The sequence below is a fragment of the Pseudopipra pipra genome, chromosome 7, assembly GCF_036250125.1.
Source record: "Pseudopipra pipra isolate bDixPip1 chromosome 7, bDixPip1.hap1, whole genome shotgun sequence".
Taxonomy (NCBI): domain Eukaryota; kingdom Metazoa; phylum Chordata; class Aves; order Passeriformes; family Pipridae; genus Pseudopipra; species Pseudopipra pipra.
In genome coordinates, this window is record NC_087555.1 from 32,681,235 (window position 1) to 32,699,020 (window position 17,786).

The 17,786-nt window shown below is 39.1% G+C and overlaps 1 protein-coding gene across 9 annotated transcripts in view; it reads right to left on the reverse strand.

Moving 5' to 3' along the window:
* The window catches only part of NCKAP5 (NCK associated protein 5), a 395,107-nt gene that overhangs the window by 180,799 nt on the left and 196,522 nt on the right, over nt 1–17,786 (reverse strand). For all 9 annotated transcript variants that reach the window (XM_064661544.1, XM_064661543.1, XM_064661545.1 and 6 more), the window contains one exon: nt 175–308. In XM_064661544.1, coding sequence (XP_064517614.1) covers nt 175–308 — 134 coding nt within the window. The remainder of the gene's footprint in view (nt 1–174; nt 309–17,786) is intronic.

A 17,786-nucleotide genomic window follows, 5' to 3' on the forward strand; every position in this document is an offset into this window, starting at 1 on the left:
TATCCAAGTGCCTGTTATGTTCACAGAGACTCAGAGGAAGACCAGTTTTTGCCTTAGATTATATCCATTCAAGTTATCAACAGGTCTGAACAATGTTTCTGCACCAAAGTATGTTCTTCCCATTTGGGGGAAAGTATGTTCCCATTTTGAACACAGTTTACTTTTGCAACATACCTGGAAAACTGTTCTTGCAGCCCACGCATCTGAGCCCGGCTCCGTTCTGACTCCAGTGTCACCTCCCGTAATCTTTTTTCACTCTCAAGTCTCAAATGTCTTTCTTCCTCCAACTCATGTATCAGCTTCTCACGCTGAAATGTCACAAAAAGTTATTTATTTAATTATACACACAAAACACACTTTTAGGAAAAATTTAAGATTTAGTTCAGGAAAAATCATTAAAAAAATCAAAATAATGATCCTAACAATCCAGTCCCATCAGTTTTGTACAGCAATTTTACATAGAGATAGAAAGTTTCGTTTTATATTTCAGAATATCCCATCACACTGAGCTACCCTTACTCGACTCACAGATGTCAGCATATTGAAAAGTAAACACCCACCTGCTCTTTCCAAGCTCTTTTTCTTCATCTCCATTCAAAATAAATGTAAAAATTATATTTGAGATCTGCGATTACTCCTCCTTGAGTGCAGACATGGGAAGCATGAAACGAATCAAGGGGACAATTTGTCACCCATCCCTTAATGTTTCAACCTCGTGGGCAGGAAAGGACTTGGCTCTGCAGCCGCTTGTTTTCTTGTTTTGGCTGAGAGAAGGATCCCTATCAGCAGGATAGAGTGTATTTGAATCTATTTACTGAAATACTATGACAATGAATATGTTTTTAAAAACTGAGTAGCAACCAAACAAATATGAGAGTGATAAAAGTGTCATTAATTTTACTAACAGTTCTCAGAGGCAAATAGCATATGGATGTTGCTAATTCTTAAAACATGGGACCAAAAAACTCAAGCCCCAACATACAGCACTACCCGGATAAATCTACATAAGCTATGGCCTAATATTTTTTTCTTTTAAACAAAGAACATCATATAAAAGGATAGCTAATGATTTTAAAACCCTCTCCCAAAAGTAGCTAAATGTAATTGAAGAGGAGTAGTGAAATTAACTTAAAAGTTATAAGAAAATGCTATTGGAAGTAAAGAACGTATATACAGCCTTTTCCATATGACTTTGTTAAACGGAAATTAAATTAAATTAAATTTTTCCTTGTGAATTTAAATGTGATAACAAATCAGTTAAAAAAACCCACAAGCATTTTAAGTGGTACTACATTATACTCACTCAGTGATGGGGTTCTAATGTCTAAGAACAGGTTAAATCATTGTAAAGCTGCAGTGGGTTCACCACCTATATGCTTTGTGCCTATAGTGCAGGGCAATTTGTAGCCTGTCAGACAGTCTGACATAGTTCCATTGCTGACCTAAATTTTCATGACACACCTGCAAAAATTTATATAGAAATTACTCGTACAGCTTCATTAGTAAATAACAAAGGTGTCTTAGTGTTAAGCCATTAAATGGGGGAGACAGGTTATTTGTACAAATCTCACAGCTATAAATCTTACTGGATAATAATTTACAATAGCAGTAACCAAGGGACCAAAAATATGAACATTACCAAGTGGAAAACAGATCTTAAAGACAGTGATAAATAAGCAGATGCCACAAAGGGAGGTTGCAAAGGTTTAAATGAAATATCTCTATGCTTGTGAAAAAATGGGGGGAATTACTCAGAGAACAGAGGGGTTCTGTCTGGTTGGCCATATGTAATACCTGGAAAACGCCCAAGAAACAAATTACTGGCAAAAAAATACATTGTTCTAACTAAATTGTCTAATTACTGTCCTTAGTGTTATATAACCATATCCTACCCGGTGCTGAGTAATCCTTGGTTTGTGCCACAAGAAGAAGAGCAGAGAGTTCAGCGCAGGCAGAAGATACACAGCAGCCGTACAGAGTACGGCTCACGGAGGATAACTCAAGGCTAATGATATGGGAAGAATATTCACAGCAGACAATATTTCTCCAGCTTAGATCCCATCAGTGCCAGCTTCAAACTTATACTGCTCCAGAGGCTCTTGCTGAAGACTGTTAGCATCTTCTCTTATAGAGGAATTTCACTGCTGCTAAAGAGATATGTAGAGCTCCCAGAGGTAGCAAGGAAAATGGCATAAAAGAAATATATAATTACCACCCAGGACTTAGAAAAGCTTTCAGAAGATACTGGTGTCTACGGAAACTGTGCTTAAAACCAAATATGCAACTTTCCCTACAGAAACTGTTTCCTTTGGAGGAAACTCAGGTACTGCTATGAACACCTGAGTGGCCGAGTTGACTAAAAGCATCAGGTTGTGCCTGAAATACCTGATGCAGTAACAGCTTAACTATGGCAATGGACTGAAGACCAGAGATTCAGCCATGCCTTCAATGCTCATTCAGTGTCACTGTAACCACAATGACCTTATTCTGATACAGCAACTACCTCTGTATGTCAGGTACACCGACCATGTTCTGCTCCTCGAATAAATCTTCCTTCTACATTATGTGCAAAAGCAGATCTCCCTGGGGTAAGACAGACAAAAGGTGACAGCAGAGGAGTATCCTGTTCTCCATCTCGTTGCCAGGGTGTTTGCAAGTTGCTCACAGTCCCTGCCTCTCCTGTGGAATGAATGTGCTGTACCTCCACGCGTGGCCACACCCCTGCTAATCACAAACCCACACTTTCTAGTAGACCATTGGATATACAGCAGAGATTCACAAGCCCAAACTTTTCCCTACAGGTCATAGAGCTATGTAAGCTATTTCTTTGTTTCATTTACCTCATGGTGATAGGTCAGAGAATGTTGCTGCCACCATTTACTCCTTCTATTCATGTGGGGAAATCTGTATTATCATCCTACACAAAAAGGTCAGCACATCCACATGGGCTTTCTTGAGTTTTTCTTAAGAAAGGATGTAGGAATTACTTTAAGGAAAGAACTCTTAAATCAGCAACAAATTCACATTACAAGAACAATAACGTCACAAGAATGAAATCTCTAAACATTAGGAACTTCTGAAATGAGTTAAATGCCCAGTTCCAATTCAGCCATCTCAAGGGGAAGCATCAAAACACAGTATTTGTTATATGAGGACATACTGTTACTGTACAAAATTCAGGCCCCTTTCAGGGTAAGGGATGAAAAATGAACAAATCATAAGGCTGCAAGACCAGAAAGGTCAAGTCATAAGGCTACACTGACCTATGGCCCTGAAATTCTGGATTCTCTTCCCAGCTACCAAAATCTTCCTGTATGAATAACTGCACAGCGACCACACCACTGGCCTTCACTTTCATGATTCTATGCAAGAATTTACTGACAACCTCGTGGCACTTCTGCCATTTCTTGCAGGCAGAAAGCAGATCTGCTTTCAGCCAGATCACAGACATTACACACTGTAAAGTGGGGAGAAAAAGCAGTAAGAGACCACCCACACTTGGGGTGGTTTTCCAGGACACAAAATACTCATGTACACTACACACAGAAAGTATCTCCCAGCAGTAGTGACCTTATCTACCAGGAAAGAGAACATTTTTATTCAAACCCAGAAGAGCCATAATGAAGTGTCAAAAGAGAAAAGTGAGCCTAATGTACAGAAAGGCCAGGATTAAACTGAGATTTTTTTTGTCTCCTGGAAGAAGAAAACATATCCCTGAACTCTGCAGAAATTTTGTGCTGTCATAATGCCCTTTATAAGCTCCTCTGTGCTAACCCCACTTTATTCCTGTGAAAAATAAAGGTGTGTGAAAAGAAATGAATGCAGAACTAGTTCAAGGTTTTATAGTGAACATAAGCTTAATAGAAAGTGCCATGGGAAGAAAAGGTTAAATAAAAAAAGTATCTTGTGAAATGCATCAGTTCCTTTTAACACCATTGCCATCTTCCAATGAAGTTATATGTTCCCACTTGCCAATTCCTCTTTAATTGCAGGTTCTTCTCTCCATGAGCTCTGCTCAAAGCATTTTCCCCTGCTTTCTCTCCTTGCCTTCTGCAGCACAGCTGTACCCTTCTCCTCTTAGAAGCATAACCTTTACTTCGTTCTTCCTCTTTTCAGTGTCTCCAGATAATCTGACTTTCATCACGTCACCCAGTCAAATTTCTGATAACTTTACAAACAGGCAAAAATTTTATGTGAACAAACTAGAGAGAAAAGACAGGGTTAGTAAACTCTACCGATCCTTTTGTGCAAGTACCAGAATATTTTAACATTGAGCAAATACTATTTGCAATTACTTTTTCAAGAACATTTCAGCAATCAAGTTCCACCAGCTACTCATTATGCTCATGAACCAGCGTTTGCACTTCAGCGAGCTCCTTTTTGTGTAGCTGTAGAAATGTTCGTGTCAAAATGTTTCATTTCTCATCCAGTCAGGGACATGTACCACACATTAAGTCATCTTCTCAAAGTTAAGGAAGGAATCCAATTTGAGATACTCATGATCAAAACAAAACGCATGAAAACTATTTATAACTATATTGAAAATAACACATGCATTTGACAGCAAAATACAATTTGTTCCTCAGCACCCCATGAAGAGACCAAGAGACAACACTTTGATTCTCAGAGTTACTGGTTAACAGCCGTGCTCTTGGTCTAAGGACAGACCCCATGCAGCCACACAAGTGTCTTAAGAGGAACTCAACCATTTATGTCTCCTTTAACTCCCGTGGGATACGTCACAAATGTCAGCACATGGTTCTTTCACATTCTATCAAACTGCAAATGTCTTGTCTGCTGAGTGAGGAGACACGAGTGAGGATGGAGCGGGTGGCATCCCAGGGAGGCAGATGGCAGCACATGGTGCATAACAGGCCACTCGTTTCTGAACAGTCTGACACCCAGCACACAGAGAGAACGTGTGGCGCATTAAGGTTTTTTATGGAAAGACTGCTATTTTACCATTTTATCCTTTCAGGTTTATTTTGTTGTTAACTTTACATCTAGACATGGATGACACTCAAGCCTTCCAAGTCAGGGACTTGGAGTTTTAACTCCTTTACCTGTCACTGCAGGTAATATCAGCAGATGTTTCACTGGAATGGTAGGACCAACTCCTTGAAATACTTCCTTCCCACAAGGGTCGAGCATTTCAGTAACTCAAGCAGATTTCTCATTCTAAAACCCTCCAGTCCCCCACATTTTGTTGGACCTGCCTCTCTCCCTTCCACAGTGGTGATGTCCTCATGCCCTCCCTATTAAAGCTGCTTAGCCAGTAGCTTGTTCCTTGCTGCCTTTCCACCTCAAAGCATCTTTCCCTGCCCCTCCATCATGAGCCACCCCCATAATCTTACTTTTTGTAACATCAGAGGACCAGATGTACTGTACAGCTGTATCCAGGCACTGGCTGTGGGAGCTTCTCTGTGAGGTTCCCACTGACTCTGCCACAGCCCCAGCACAGGGCACAGCTGAGCACATCAGTGACACTCGTGGAAATTCAGAAAGGGTCAATTGGCACTGAGGGGTAAGGAGTGAGGAGAGAGGTGTGAGAGACAGCCCAGAGACTGCCTGGGGCTGAGGAGTGATCCTAGTGCTGGGGTGGATGTTTCCCTGCATGTCTCCCCATAGAGGACTATGGGGACATTTCCTGAAGAGCTGCAGCCTGTGGAGAGCCTGCACTTGAGCTGGGGAAGCTTCTGAGGAGAAAGGTCCAGCACAGAGGTATGGTCATGGAGAGACTTCAGCCTGCATATCTATCCCCCTGTGCTGCTTTGTAGGGGAATCAGACTCCCCAGACTGCACTTTGGCAAGTGTTGTTTTAAATTTCTCTTTTTTTTTTTTTTTTTAATGTTATCCAAATCTATTTTAATTGGCAATACATTAATCTACTGGAAACCAAGTCAGTTTTGCCTGTGAGAGTAAATGGTGAGTGATCTCCCTGTCTTTATCTTGATTTACAAGCTTTTCTGTCATTTCTTGTTCCCTGGGTCCCACTGAGAAAGGGATGCAAGAGCGTGGCTGACCCAAGGCTGAGGGCAGACCACCACACCAGAGTATTTTATTTTTATCTTTTTAATTTATTTTTACCTGTCATCATACCACTCCTTTGATCAATAATGTTACTGCACGTAAAAGAAGAATGTGTCTACATGTCAAGATTTAAAGCTATAGTTAAGCACAAGTGAAGAATTAGAGGGATTGGGTACACACATGCCATGCATGCTACACGGGGCATTGCTATTCATCAGGGAGACAGCCCAACACTTACATAGAAACTGGTTCCTCCTTCTGTTTAACTTATGTTTAAGTCTTATGAAAAGCAAGTCTTCACGACAGCTAGATATAACCGGACTGATTAGTTCAAATATCAGAAATGTCTTAGAAGGAGCACACATGTAACCTCAAGTCATTAAGATTTCCTTATAGCTAGGGAAAAGGGCAAGTGTTTAAGTAGAAATAAGATTCCTCTTATTCTTGAATTTTTTCTTTGCTTCCCCAGTGCATCATAAGAAGGGGTTTACTATAGTACTACTAATTATGCTAACATGGGAGCACTATTTTGTCAAAAAAATTCTACATGAGAATATTTAACACAGGCTTAATGTTGCTCAAAATCAGGCTAATAACCTTCACATTAAATTTTTAACAACTATTTTAAAGCATTTGCTAAAGAGGGTCACAATTTCTGTGTAATTAATATTGATTTCAAACAGATACTTTGCAATGAATTTAAATGATGGGAAGAAAAGACTAAAATATTTTTTGTTTAGAGTCTGAAGTACCATTAAGTAATTGATAACCTAAACTGAGTATTTATTTATTTATTTATTTTTAATGCATTTTCTGATGCTATGCATCTGACACCTTGCCATAAAAGTCATAATTTAACAGAATCATAGCCTGGTTTACAACACGAAAGCCTACAAGCCAGAGAGAATATAGCCCTGAAAGTGGACAACGAAAACAGAATGAAGTAAGCAAATAGCAACTACTAGAAGCACACCAAAATTAGTTTTTCTAGCAAGTCAATACTGTTATGAATAAATATGCACATTCAAAGTATTCAAACCCACTATTTTATCACCCTTGTACACCCTTTTGCAAGACTGCTGCAGACAGGAGCCATAGAAAAGCCTGAGACAAGAAATGAGAGAGGGATGGTGGAACAGTTCCATTTTTCAAGAATTAATTATGAAATATTAATTGAAACAGAAACTAGAATTTGCTACTTGGTCTCCCAGTTGGTTTAACAAAGTAACTCATTCTTTCCAATGCAATGAATATTTAATTCCCCCAACATAACACATGGAGATTGAATGATATTTGTTCAAGTGTCAAGAATGTACCTGAGCTCCAGCTACCCACGGCTGAAGCTGCTGGGTAAAGGGAAGTACAAATGTTCTCCATGTTACAGGTATTTTGTGAGAGCTTGTGTTTGGGTCCTGCAAATAAAACAGGCCAAGGAGTCCAAGGTGGTTCACCCTCACCCCTCTTACACAGAAGGCGGGTGATCTCTTTGGTGTGGTCACCTCCAGAGGCAGCTGGACCTGCCTGTCACCCTCCGGACAGGCCTGGGCTACTACGCAAGGTTGGAGCTCTCTCTCTAAACTCCCTTTTTGTGCCACCTGGTCCCAAAACCAGCACACAGGAGACTACAGTCCTCTGTCTGACTGAACTTATTTCACTCACAAATGACAAGAAAAAATGTGATTACAAGAACAAAGAGCATATGTCATTTTTTATTCCATCATAAACTGCACAGGGTACTGTATTTTCATTCAAATTAAAATGAGTCAAACTTCAGTGTCCTTTGTTTGCTACTCATCGATCGCTGTTAAACCAAATGTTTCTCATTCTGTAATCAATACTTCTCTGCAAAAATAAACCAAGGCACTGACAAACAACTTTGCAGAACATTGCAGCATTCCTTGTAGTGGACTTTGTCAGCATGAAAAAACATTACCCAAAAGAATGGGGGAAAAAGAAGTGCATTGCTTATTGTGCTTATTACAGTTTTTACAGGTTGCTTACAGCTGAATCATTTTACTGAAGCAAGACTTTATTAAATTAGCCAGCTATTGAAACCAGACCTTTCTGACAGTGGCAGTTAATATGCCTTTGTCCCTTGTTACAGTTTCCAGCTATACTGGGAATACTGACAAATACACTTAAATACCCAAAGCCTTCCCAGGGATGAAGTTACAGGTGTATTTAAAGCACAGTGAAGCATTAAGGTATAAACAGCAATAACATAAGCACTTGGAGGGTTCATGGAGGGAGAGGTAACTTTATTTCCACATCTCTTCAAAATGAATTATCTTTCACCTGACACAGACTTGTACTACACAGGGTAAAGAAGAAATTTCCTTGATTTATATTAAAGTTCTATATTTTTCCCCAATTATTTTATGGTGCAATCATTTTCCCTAAACTTATTCCTACTACAGCTCTGTAACAGCAAGATATAAATAGTATAAAAAGCAGTATCCTAATTTTAGGCTGGTATCTTCTAGATTTTTTCATACCAGTAAGAAAAAGTGATGGTTCTTTGGAACAGTATTCTGCTCCCAAAATAACAGGCTGCCCAAACAAACCAGGAAAATCTGACACTAAATAATCTCTATTAGCATTTTCTAAAACTGCCTTGAAAACAGTTAAAATTAAATAATTTGAAGCAAATAATTTATTTTCCACTATGAAATTTTTATATGCTAACACATTTGGCCTCAAATCAGACTAGCACATGTATGCCATGACTTTCAGATGTAAACTTCAAGCTTTGCTTGAACCTAAGATGAATAGCAAGATAGGAAATGTTTATTATTATTATTGATACTTTAGTGACAGTAGTTTACATACTCTACATTCTTGGGTGATAGTGTTGCTCCAGAGCGATTCAAATAAATTAAAAATGTTTCTTGGTGTATTTACTTCTTTTGAACAAAATAAGATGCTAGCTTTCACTGTGCACTAGCTCAAAATTGCCACCATGTGGAGGGACAGCAACTTAATTTAGCATTATTTATACTGCATTGGTATGGTTTTAATTGCATCTGTGCGACAGAATAACTGCTGTGCTGAAGCTCCTTTATCATTGTGAGCCTGCAATTAATCTGAATTAGGCAGGCTATTACATGAGCAGTTCTGTATATATAGTTCGAGTTGTGATAACATTTATTTTACAAGAAAAAAAATAATTAAATAACTCATAAAATCTTTTGGCACAGAGCTAGATAGTGAGAACCACTGTCTGCCCATCACTTCAAAGAGCTCCAAAAGGAAGCTCTGGCTGCCCAGCAGCTCTTTAATTCCATGAAACACCCAGTGACAGGACACACAAAATTGGAGCCACCTTGGAAAAAAAAAAATTAAATACCAAAAACATCCCTCTCATAGTCTACTAGAAGCTAATAGACTGAAATGAACTATGTGGGCCCTTTTTAGCACCTTTCCTGGAGACATATCTATGGACATGGTGGTTACACACAATGCCTGAGAGCAATTTACACACAGGTAGGCTTTGTATAGGTGAAACATCTGCACCCCAGTAGCCATTATTCTCTCAGCTTCTTAAAGCTCATCTTTGTATCATATTTGCAGTGCTGAATGAAGGCAAATAATACATATTTTGAAAATTCTGCCTCCCTAATAAAAATATTGTCATTTATTCACATTGACAATTTATGGCCCAATTTTGAAGACTTGCATTGATCTTCAGTTCTTATCATGATCAATTTTTCCATTTTAGACATTATTTTCTTATAGTTGGAGGGGTGTAGAGAGAATACTTAGTTAACCTGGAAGTCCCACATAGTCAGATCATGGATTTTTTTAAAAATTAGTAATCTTAAAATGATAACATTTTAAAAAATTATTTAGCAAATGTAATTAAGCTTCTAATAGCTTCTACAGACAGCAATTAAAGAAATCTCATTTCTCTAAATTAAACACAATGAAATGTTTTTCAAGTTCAAATAAAAACTTGTGAACACTATTAAGATAGACATAATCTGTATGAACACTTAGTATTTAGAAGTGTGAGGAAAAAAACCTCTTGATAACAAAATAAGAAATAGTGGGATTACTAAATAATATGATGTAAGGAAATTTTTTCCCTGAAACATCATAGACTATAATTGTTAATTATAATTCAAAATTTTTCCTGAAACATCTTAGATTATAATTATAATTGCACCTTTTTTCATAAGGTGATTTCGTTTATATTAAGATTTCTAGAAAGCTCTAGAAAGCTCTTTGCTTGGTTTTCATATCAGATATATACAATCTCTTCTTACTAAAAACAAAGTTTCATAACCAATGTAACTTGTTTACAATGAGGCTTTTTTAATTCACTTGCAAACAAGCAGAAATCCCCAGTTTGTGTCCGCTTATGTTTCCCACTTGTTTGATTCCAGAAGATTTATAATAATGGTGTTTGAACAATGAAACAGCACAAAAGAGAGTGCGTAGACAAGAACTTGCAAGAGCCAACCCACCTGGGCCAACAAAGTGTCAATTGTTTGATTCACCTACAATTTTCTACGAGATCTGTCATTCTTGAACATTTCCTGAAGGGATATCCGTGTAGCAACGCAAGAAACAGAAGGCAAAAGGTTGTCAGGCAAAACCAGCGAAAGCTCCTGGTCACAGAAGTACAGCAGAGGTTTTGCAACTTGAGCTTTTCATAAGAACAAAACTATATCTGGGAATAAACAAAACTGGCACCAGAACATAAAGTAGTAATACAGGTATTGGCCTGCATTTACACATCTAAATACTTCACAGACTCCAAGAGCTACACTCACAGAGTTGAATGTTCTACTGATGACAAACTTCAAGCCTCTCCAGTCACTTTCTGGTCTTATTTAAACAAAGAGGCCATGGGAGTGAACTCCCCACTCAAAAAGATAAGAAATAGTGAATCCAGGTTCAAGAACATGGCAGACCTCACTGGATATTGCCTATATTTGGTTGTCAGAAACTCCCCCTTGGATCAGAAGTCTTGAAGTGAGGGCCAGAAGATTTGCCTGAAGTTCTCTGAGTACATTACAAGTTCTTTGGACTTTTTGTGACCTACAACAATGCTTTAGAAACAACTGTCCATCATAGAGGTGCACAAGATGGGCTCTAGGCCACATGATTTAGGGTAGTTTCCACACTTGCACTTGCTGAGACTACATTTAAGTTTTGGTATGTGTTTCTTTTATAAGTAAGTAACAGATACTTGCTGTCAGTTTGAATGAAATTTCAGCTTAGACATAGACTTGAGGAGAAAAGAGGGACGATATTCCTTGAGCTCTGTAAAGTGTATCCCACAGCTGATACTCTTTCAAAATTAAGAAATTTTTTCAAAAGGGTTTTTAAAAGGCAGGCATCTTTCAGGTCTTGTCTGCATTGTTTGGAGTGTGTGTAAAAGATAATCCCAAGAACTACGGCAGACAGTGGTCAGCTCAGACTCACAAGATTTGTCAAGTTCCTTTTAACCAGGTAACAATATTTTGATAGGCCACTATGTAAACGTTACTGCAGAACAGTATTTTTGGCATACTTGCAAATGGCTATGAAGTCTAGACAGAGTGGGGAGAGAAGGAATGAATTTGTAGTCATACCAGACTCTAATTTCTGAAACATTGACACGTGCCCATTTAAGGGGAACTTGCTATAGTGAAATAGCATCCAGCAGAATTAAAACATAGTCTCTGAAAGGACAGAAGACAAGGTAAAAAGTCAATGAACGGTAATGTCACTCAGGCTACACTGTTTACACCTGGCATGGATTTTAACCTACAGAATCCATATGAAGCAATGCAGTATCTGCATTATTTATTGTTATGCTTTCTGAAGTGTGCGATGAAGTGACATAGGCCCAGAGTACAATTAATAAGGAGGGCCCAGTCATCAGGTTTCCTCTAGATCGAACTGTAATGGTAGAAGAAGTCACTGCCCCAGACTGATCATTCCTGATTGCTAACTGGAGGTTACCAGCCTTTCCAGTCTGCAGAGAACTGCCTGAGGCTCAGCATAGGGTACAAGGCAGACAGCTCAGCTGAGTCCCCCCTGGCATGTTTGAAGTAACCTGGTGGGCTGTGGAATACAGCAGAAGATGAAGCACCAGCACAATCCCTATCCCCTCCACTGGGGTGACAGTAACCCCCCGCAGGGACACAGCAAAGTCCTAAATGACTCCTGCTTATCTGCACAGCCTGTGTGCTTGCCTCCTCTGTAACTGCCCAACATGTTCTTTAGATGATATAAATGGTTTCTTTTCTAAAGGACTGAATCCTCACAGAACAAATGAGCATGGGGCTGAATCAAGCTTTTTCCACTTGGATCTGTATTACCGAGATAGCAGTTAGGCTGCAGGATACACACAGGATAAGCATTAGAAAAACCCCACACTTCTAAGAGTTTTATTTGGCTTTTATGGGTTGGTCAGTGGAACTGTTCTCTGTTCCTCCAGGGAGCTATGGGATTTATTCACAGGCTAAAATACCACGTTTCTTGCCCCGATGCTGGAGAGCATTAGGACTTCTTAATTTTCTGGACTTCTCATTAATGTATTTTTATTTCTTGCTGATATCAGAGAGTTAACTGAAATAGATCTAAGGCTAAAGAAAATTTTTGAGGCTGAGAGAAGTAGAACTTAACCATTCCAGTCATGAGAAGTGGCTCAGAATGGTTTGCAGTGCCACCAGACCCCCACAGATCTGGGATATACCAGTATTTTAGTTTTCACATACTCTCCACTATTTGCCTTTCTCAGCTGACACATTCAACACCTCTGGCATCACTACATTGCTGCTAGCTACCTTTCCATGCAGCATTTCTTTTCCTCAGGCTCTTTACAGCATTGCTCATGAACATGTCAGATCTTATTACAATTTTTCTGTGTTCACTTGTAGAGTCCATTTATGGTCGGTAAGTAACTGCAAAAAAAGATACCTTATTTACTCAGCTGTTCCTTGCATGTATTCCAGAGTCCTATCACTTTAGTATTCTGACAAATGTGTCTCTTTTTCATATTCATCTCTTTAGCACTACAGGCATTGCTACAGGCAGTTGGCAAGTGCTGTGGTTTTTCTGTTGTCTGCCATATCTTCGATGGTATTTTTAACAGAGCTGCCACTGCAACATCTTTATTACTGCTGACAATGCACACATGAAGAAGAACTGACTCAACTTGCAGAGGGCAACCCGAGTTTGAAAGTCTGGTACCTGGCAGAACTTAAAAAAATAAAATAACAATTTTGCATGCTGTTTTTAATTTCTTCATGGGTCAAACTGGAGTAATTAAAAGACTTTGTCTCACCTGATATCATTGTGCAGTGTCACTTCTCAGTAATGGGTTCACTTGAATGTCTGTTAGTGTTTCCAGGGACCAAATTCAGCTCAACTCTAAGTGCCACCATTCTACTCCTTTAGTCCCCTTTCTTACTAGAACAGGTAGTCTGGATACACTTCTGCAGCAGAAGGTCAAAAACAGATATAAACACTCCGACACTTATTTCTCTGATCTTCATGTTAATCTTTTTACATAGGATTTAATTGTTTTGTTGTATCTAACCATACTTTATTCTAATTAATCTGTTAGTTGCACTTAATCATATACCTGTCTCATTTAAGACATTAAAAAAAAATCTATTTTTTTTCAACCTAACAGTCAATGTTGACAAATGCAAGTGTTAGTTTGAAAGTCTTGAAAAGGAAAATATTAAGATGTTTCTTTTTCTACAGAAAATACCAGCTACTAAAACCAAGTAGTGCAGCTCTCCCCTCTTCTGCCCCTTCCACACCTTCAGCCTTAGTTTAAAAAAATCACCAGCTATTAGGCTGAGTTCTGTTGCTCAACAATAAAACACATAATGACATATTTAAAACTCAGGACGTTCCATGTGCATTCTCTACCATGTAGAGCACTGGAACAGCAGTCAGGAGAGTCATTCTAAATTTTTTGGTACATTTTGGCCGGCACACCAAGGTTTCACATCATTTCCACACACAGCTCCCTCATCTTTCACTGGGGCAGATGCTCTGTAAAAGCAGGAGAGTGATCCCTCTACCCTGGATCAGGACAGTCCAGCAAGGCTTTAGAGGCTTCCTGACTCACAGCTGTACCAGTTTGTCTGTCCACTGGGTACAAGGAGTATGAACAGCGGGTTAGCAAATTCTTTGTAATTATATAGTCTTTAAGCTTTGGAAAGAAATAAATTCTGCTGCACATTTGCAGTACAGGAAATTTGCTCTTCGCCAGTGCTTCTGGGAACTCCTGTAATATATTACTAAAACAAACAGCTCTTGTCACCTACTCAAGTCATCAAGTTTGATAACAAATTCAATACAGGAAAAATATGAACAAACTTGTTTAAATGAGGCTGAGAAGAACCACCCAAGCTGCACTGTCCATGCAAGCAGAGACAAGCACAGCTGGGTTCCTGGGAATCAGGTGCAGAAGGGTTTGGTTCAGCTTTCAGTTTTTGTGGATTTACAGGCATGAATGCCACCGAGTACTGGTGGTCCTGCTCCTGCCCAGGCACCTAATTGTAAGTCAGTAGCTACACGAAAAGAGCAAAACTAAGAAAAGTTTTTCCTTCCTGTCTCTGTTAGATTAAACACATTTCCAGAGCTGATATCCTTGTTTCCTGGGGTTCACAAGGGTGTTTCTGCTGACCTGCTTATGTTCTTTCTCAAGCTCTTCCTTCTAAAATGCATTAGATCTCATGTGTTCTTCACACCTCGACTTCCACTCACCTCCTCTGACTGATTTCAGTTTGTGGACAGGTTTCCCTTATCGGCTGATGGAAGATACGACCACTGCAAATTAGCCTTTGGACTATCTCAGCAGACAACTCTCAAGGTCTACTTTTAGTATGAAAGAAATTTTCAACTTCTCATTAGTGCATGTATTTTTTGATCATATCTACTACATCACAAGTTTTCCCTTCTGAGGTGTTTTATTATGAATTACATCAGGAAATAGCACATAAAACAAGACTTCTAACAACCACCTGGAAATTCTGACCCGCTGCCTCTAGCAACATCCACGGAAAAAGTTCCTTAAACGGAAAACTGTGCCGGTCGCTGCCGCAGGGCACATTTTAATATTTACTACCAGGAACAGGATGTTCCCAAGAGATAATAATTTTTCTCCAACACTCAGAAATCATTTCTAAATAAGCAATGTCACCATGGATGCCAATCACCAATGTGCACCGTAAAGATGTAATTACAAAATGACAATTGTGTGAACTGTGCATACTGAGCCAAATCCCCTCTCAGTATTCATCCCAAGCCACTGGGCTGGGACTATTCATGGGACACCAGCATCCCAGCATCCAAGCAGCAATCAGCACAATTTAAAAGCCCAGTAAGACTCTGCGTCTTCCCCAAAGAGTTCACTTTCTTACACAGGTAACAGACAAACAGTGGAAGAGTCAGCTTGTTTTACAAATTAGCAATTTAGATCAGAAATTAAATCTTTACCAAGATTATAAAGGATTTAGGTGGCAAAGGCCTTGTAGGACACCGAAGTTAAAGAACAAGACCCTTAATGAATGTACCAAAGAGGGGTTTTAAGCACCTGGTTATTTAAATTCACACAGGAAGGTATTGCATGGAAAGCACAACTTATCCATACAGTTTGGAGAATGAAGGAAAGCCCCTTAACAGCCAGGTAAGGTCCTGTATCAGGCCTGGCACTTTCATTAGTTTCCAGACTAACTACAGAGTGCATCCTGCCCAGCGGTATGGAAATAACACAATCCAAACATCACAGTCATTCCCACAGTCTAGACAGTCTCCTCTTGCAGGACATGCAAGCAAGTCTGATCACCAGTTCCAGACTTGGAAAACTATGTCATGAGATCTTCATTATGAAAGATCCCACAGAATATGAAAAGATGCCTTATCACAATGCAATGGACATGGAGCCAAAACAAACAGAAAGTATGTAAAAGCAAATTCCTGACAAAGCAAAAACTGAATTAAAGTTTATGAGACTGTAGTAGGGAGGGGAAAGAAAGGAAGACTCACAATTGCTCAAGTTATATGAATCTGTACAAAGTTACATAATTTTGGTATAGGAAGATATTATTTCCTTACTATGTTTTAATATTTCTTTTAAATCTTGGAGAGAAGTTGCAGAGAGAGATGATTATGCTCTGCCAAGAGAAAAGAACAAAAAAGCTCATTGAACTTAATGGCACAAAGAATATTGACAAGTTTAAATATTGCTCAGATGAGCTGTGACTGGTTTTCCTGTCTACCAGCAAAGTGTTCAGCAGTCAGAAATGGGCCAACAGGTTTTCCCAGTTTCTGCTTTCTCTCTTTTATTCACCTGCAACAGATTATTTTCTGTACCTGTATACATACGTTTTGTCTCTGCCCAGAGGGACAGGCCAACAGTACCTTACCATGCTCTCTTGGTGCCATGGAGCAGTTATGGATCAGGGCTGCATGGGATTGGATGCTGAACAAAGACTTGTTGCAGAGTTTTCACTCTAACATGAGGTAATTTAAAGCACTGCTTGAGCTGACTAATTCCAAGGGTCAGCAGTAACTTCACGAAACAAGATCTGGGAACACTGCATGCATTTAAATAAATGGGCATTTAATGGAAGCAGCACAACTGAGCAAAACTCTTGGTACATAAATTTGTCCCTCTTTATACAGAAACTTTCTCTCCCTCCTGGTAAGTTTTTCTGTCCCATTTGGAGAAAAAAAAGGTTATTCTCCTGGACCCCTGGTTTGTGCAGGGACTACTGCCATATGTCACAAAAAATAGAAATCATCAGAGTGATGCTTTACAAGACAACAACACTGAAGAAATCAAAGACTCCTGTCTACTCCTATCCAGCAATAGAAATGCTCACCTCCCCAGTGGGCTTGATTTGACTGAGGAGAAGTTGGGAATTTGGTATTTCTGCACTACTTCATTCTCTCTGCCTTGCTTTAGCTATACTTTACAAGGGAGATCAGTAACAAGCCCAAATCACCATGAGAAATACTGTAATGCACCCCACAGAACCCCCAGAAGAGCTGATACCAACATGGAAACATCAGGAAAAGGGTGGAATTGCTGCAATGGGTATTGTGACCAGTTTTGAATCAGCTGACTCAAATCAGTAATACGAGTTTTTATTTGGTCTTACAAGTGGGCCTACATGATTAAAGAGTAAAACTCGAAAACACTAGAAAAGAGGTTTATTTTAAAAAAACTGAACAGGTATGAACCAAGTCTTAAGAAGATAAATTAATGGGTTTTTCTCTGTTCTCTAAACTAGCAATGGAGACCTTTTACAGTAACAGTTGCTGGTAAGTATTATAAACTCTACAGTAACAGTTTAACTGCTGGCCACAAAAAAACCCAAACAAACAAAAAAAACCCACAAACAAACAAACAAAAAAACCACAACCCAACACCCCAAAAAAACCAACCAAACAAAACAAAAACAACAAAAAAAAATAAAAGCTAGTTATTTCTTTTACTTCTTGTAATACACTAATTTCCCCAGCTACACTGAGAAAGAAGTTGTAACACCAAGTATATCACAGCAGTTTCACTACTACTAATCTGTGTAAATTTACCTTCTGGTTTGCATAAAATTCAAACTGTTGGCCCAGTGCACACATTCACCTTTCCTCTTCAGAGCCTCAGAAGTTGTGACAAATTCTGTCCTCCCTGAGATCCCTTTCTTGCAAGAGATAAAACCAGACCAAAAATGTTCTGCCTTTTCAGCCTGCAGATCAGTGGCTCTATTCAGGTCATCCTTGCAAAAATATTAATCCAC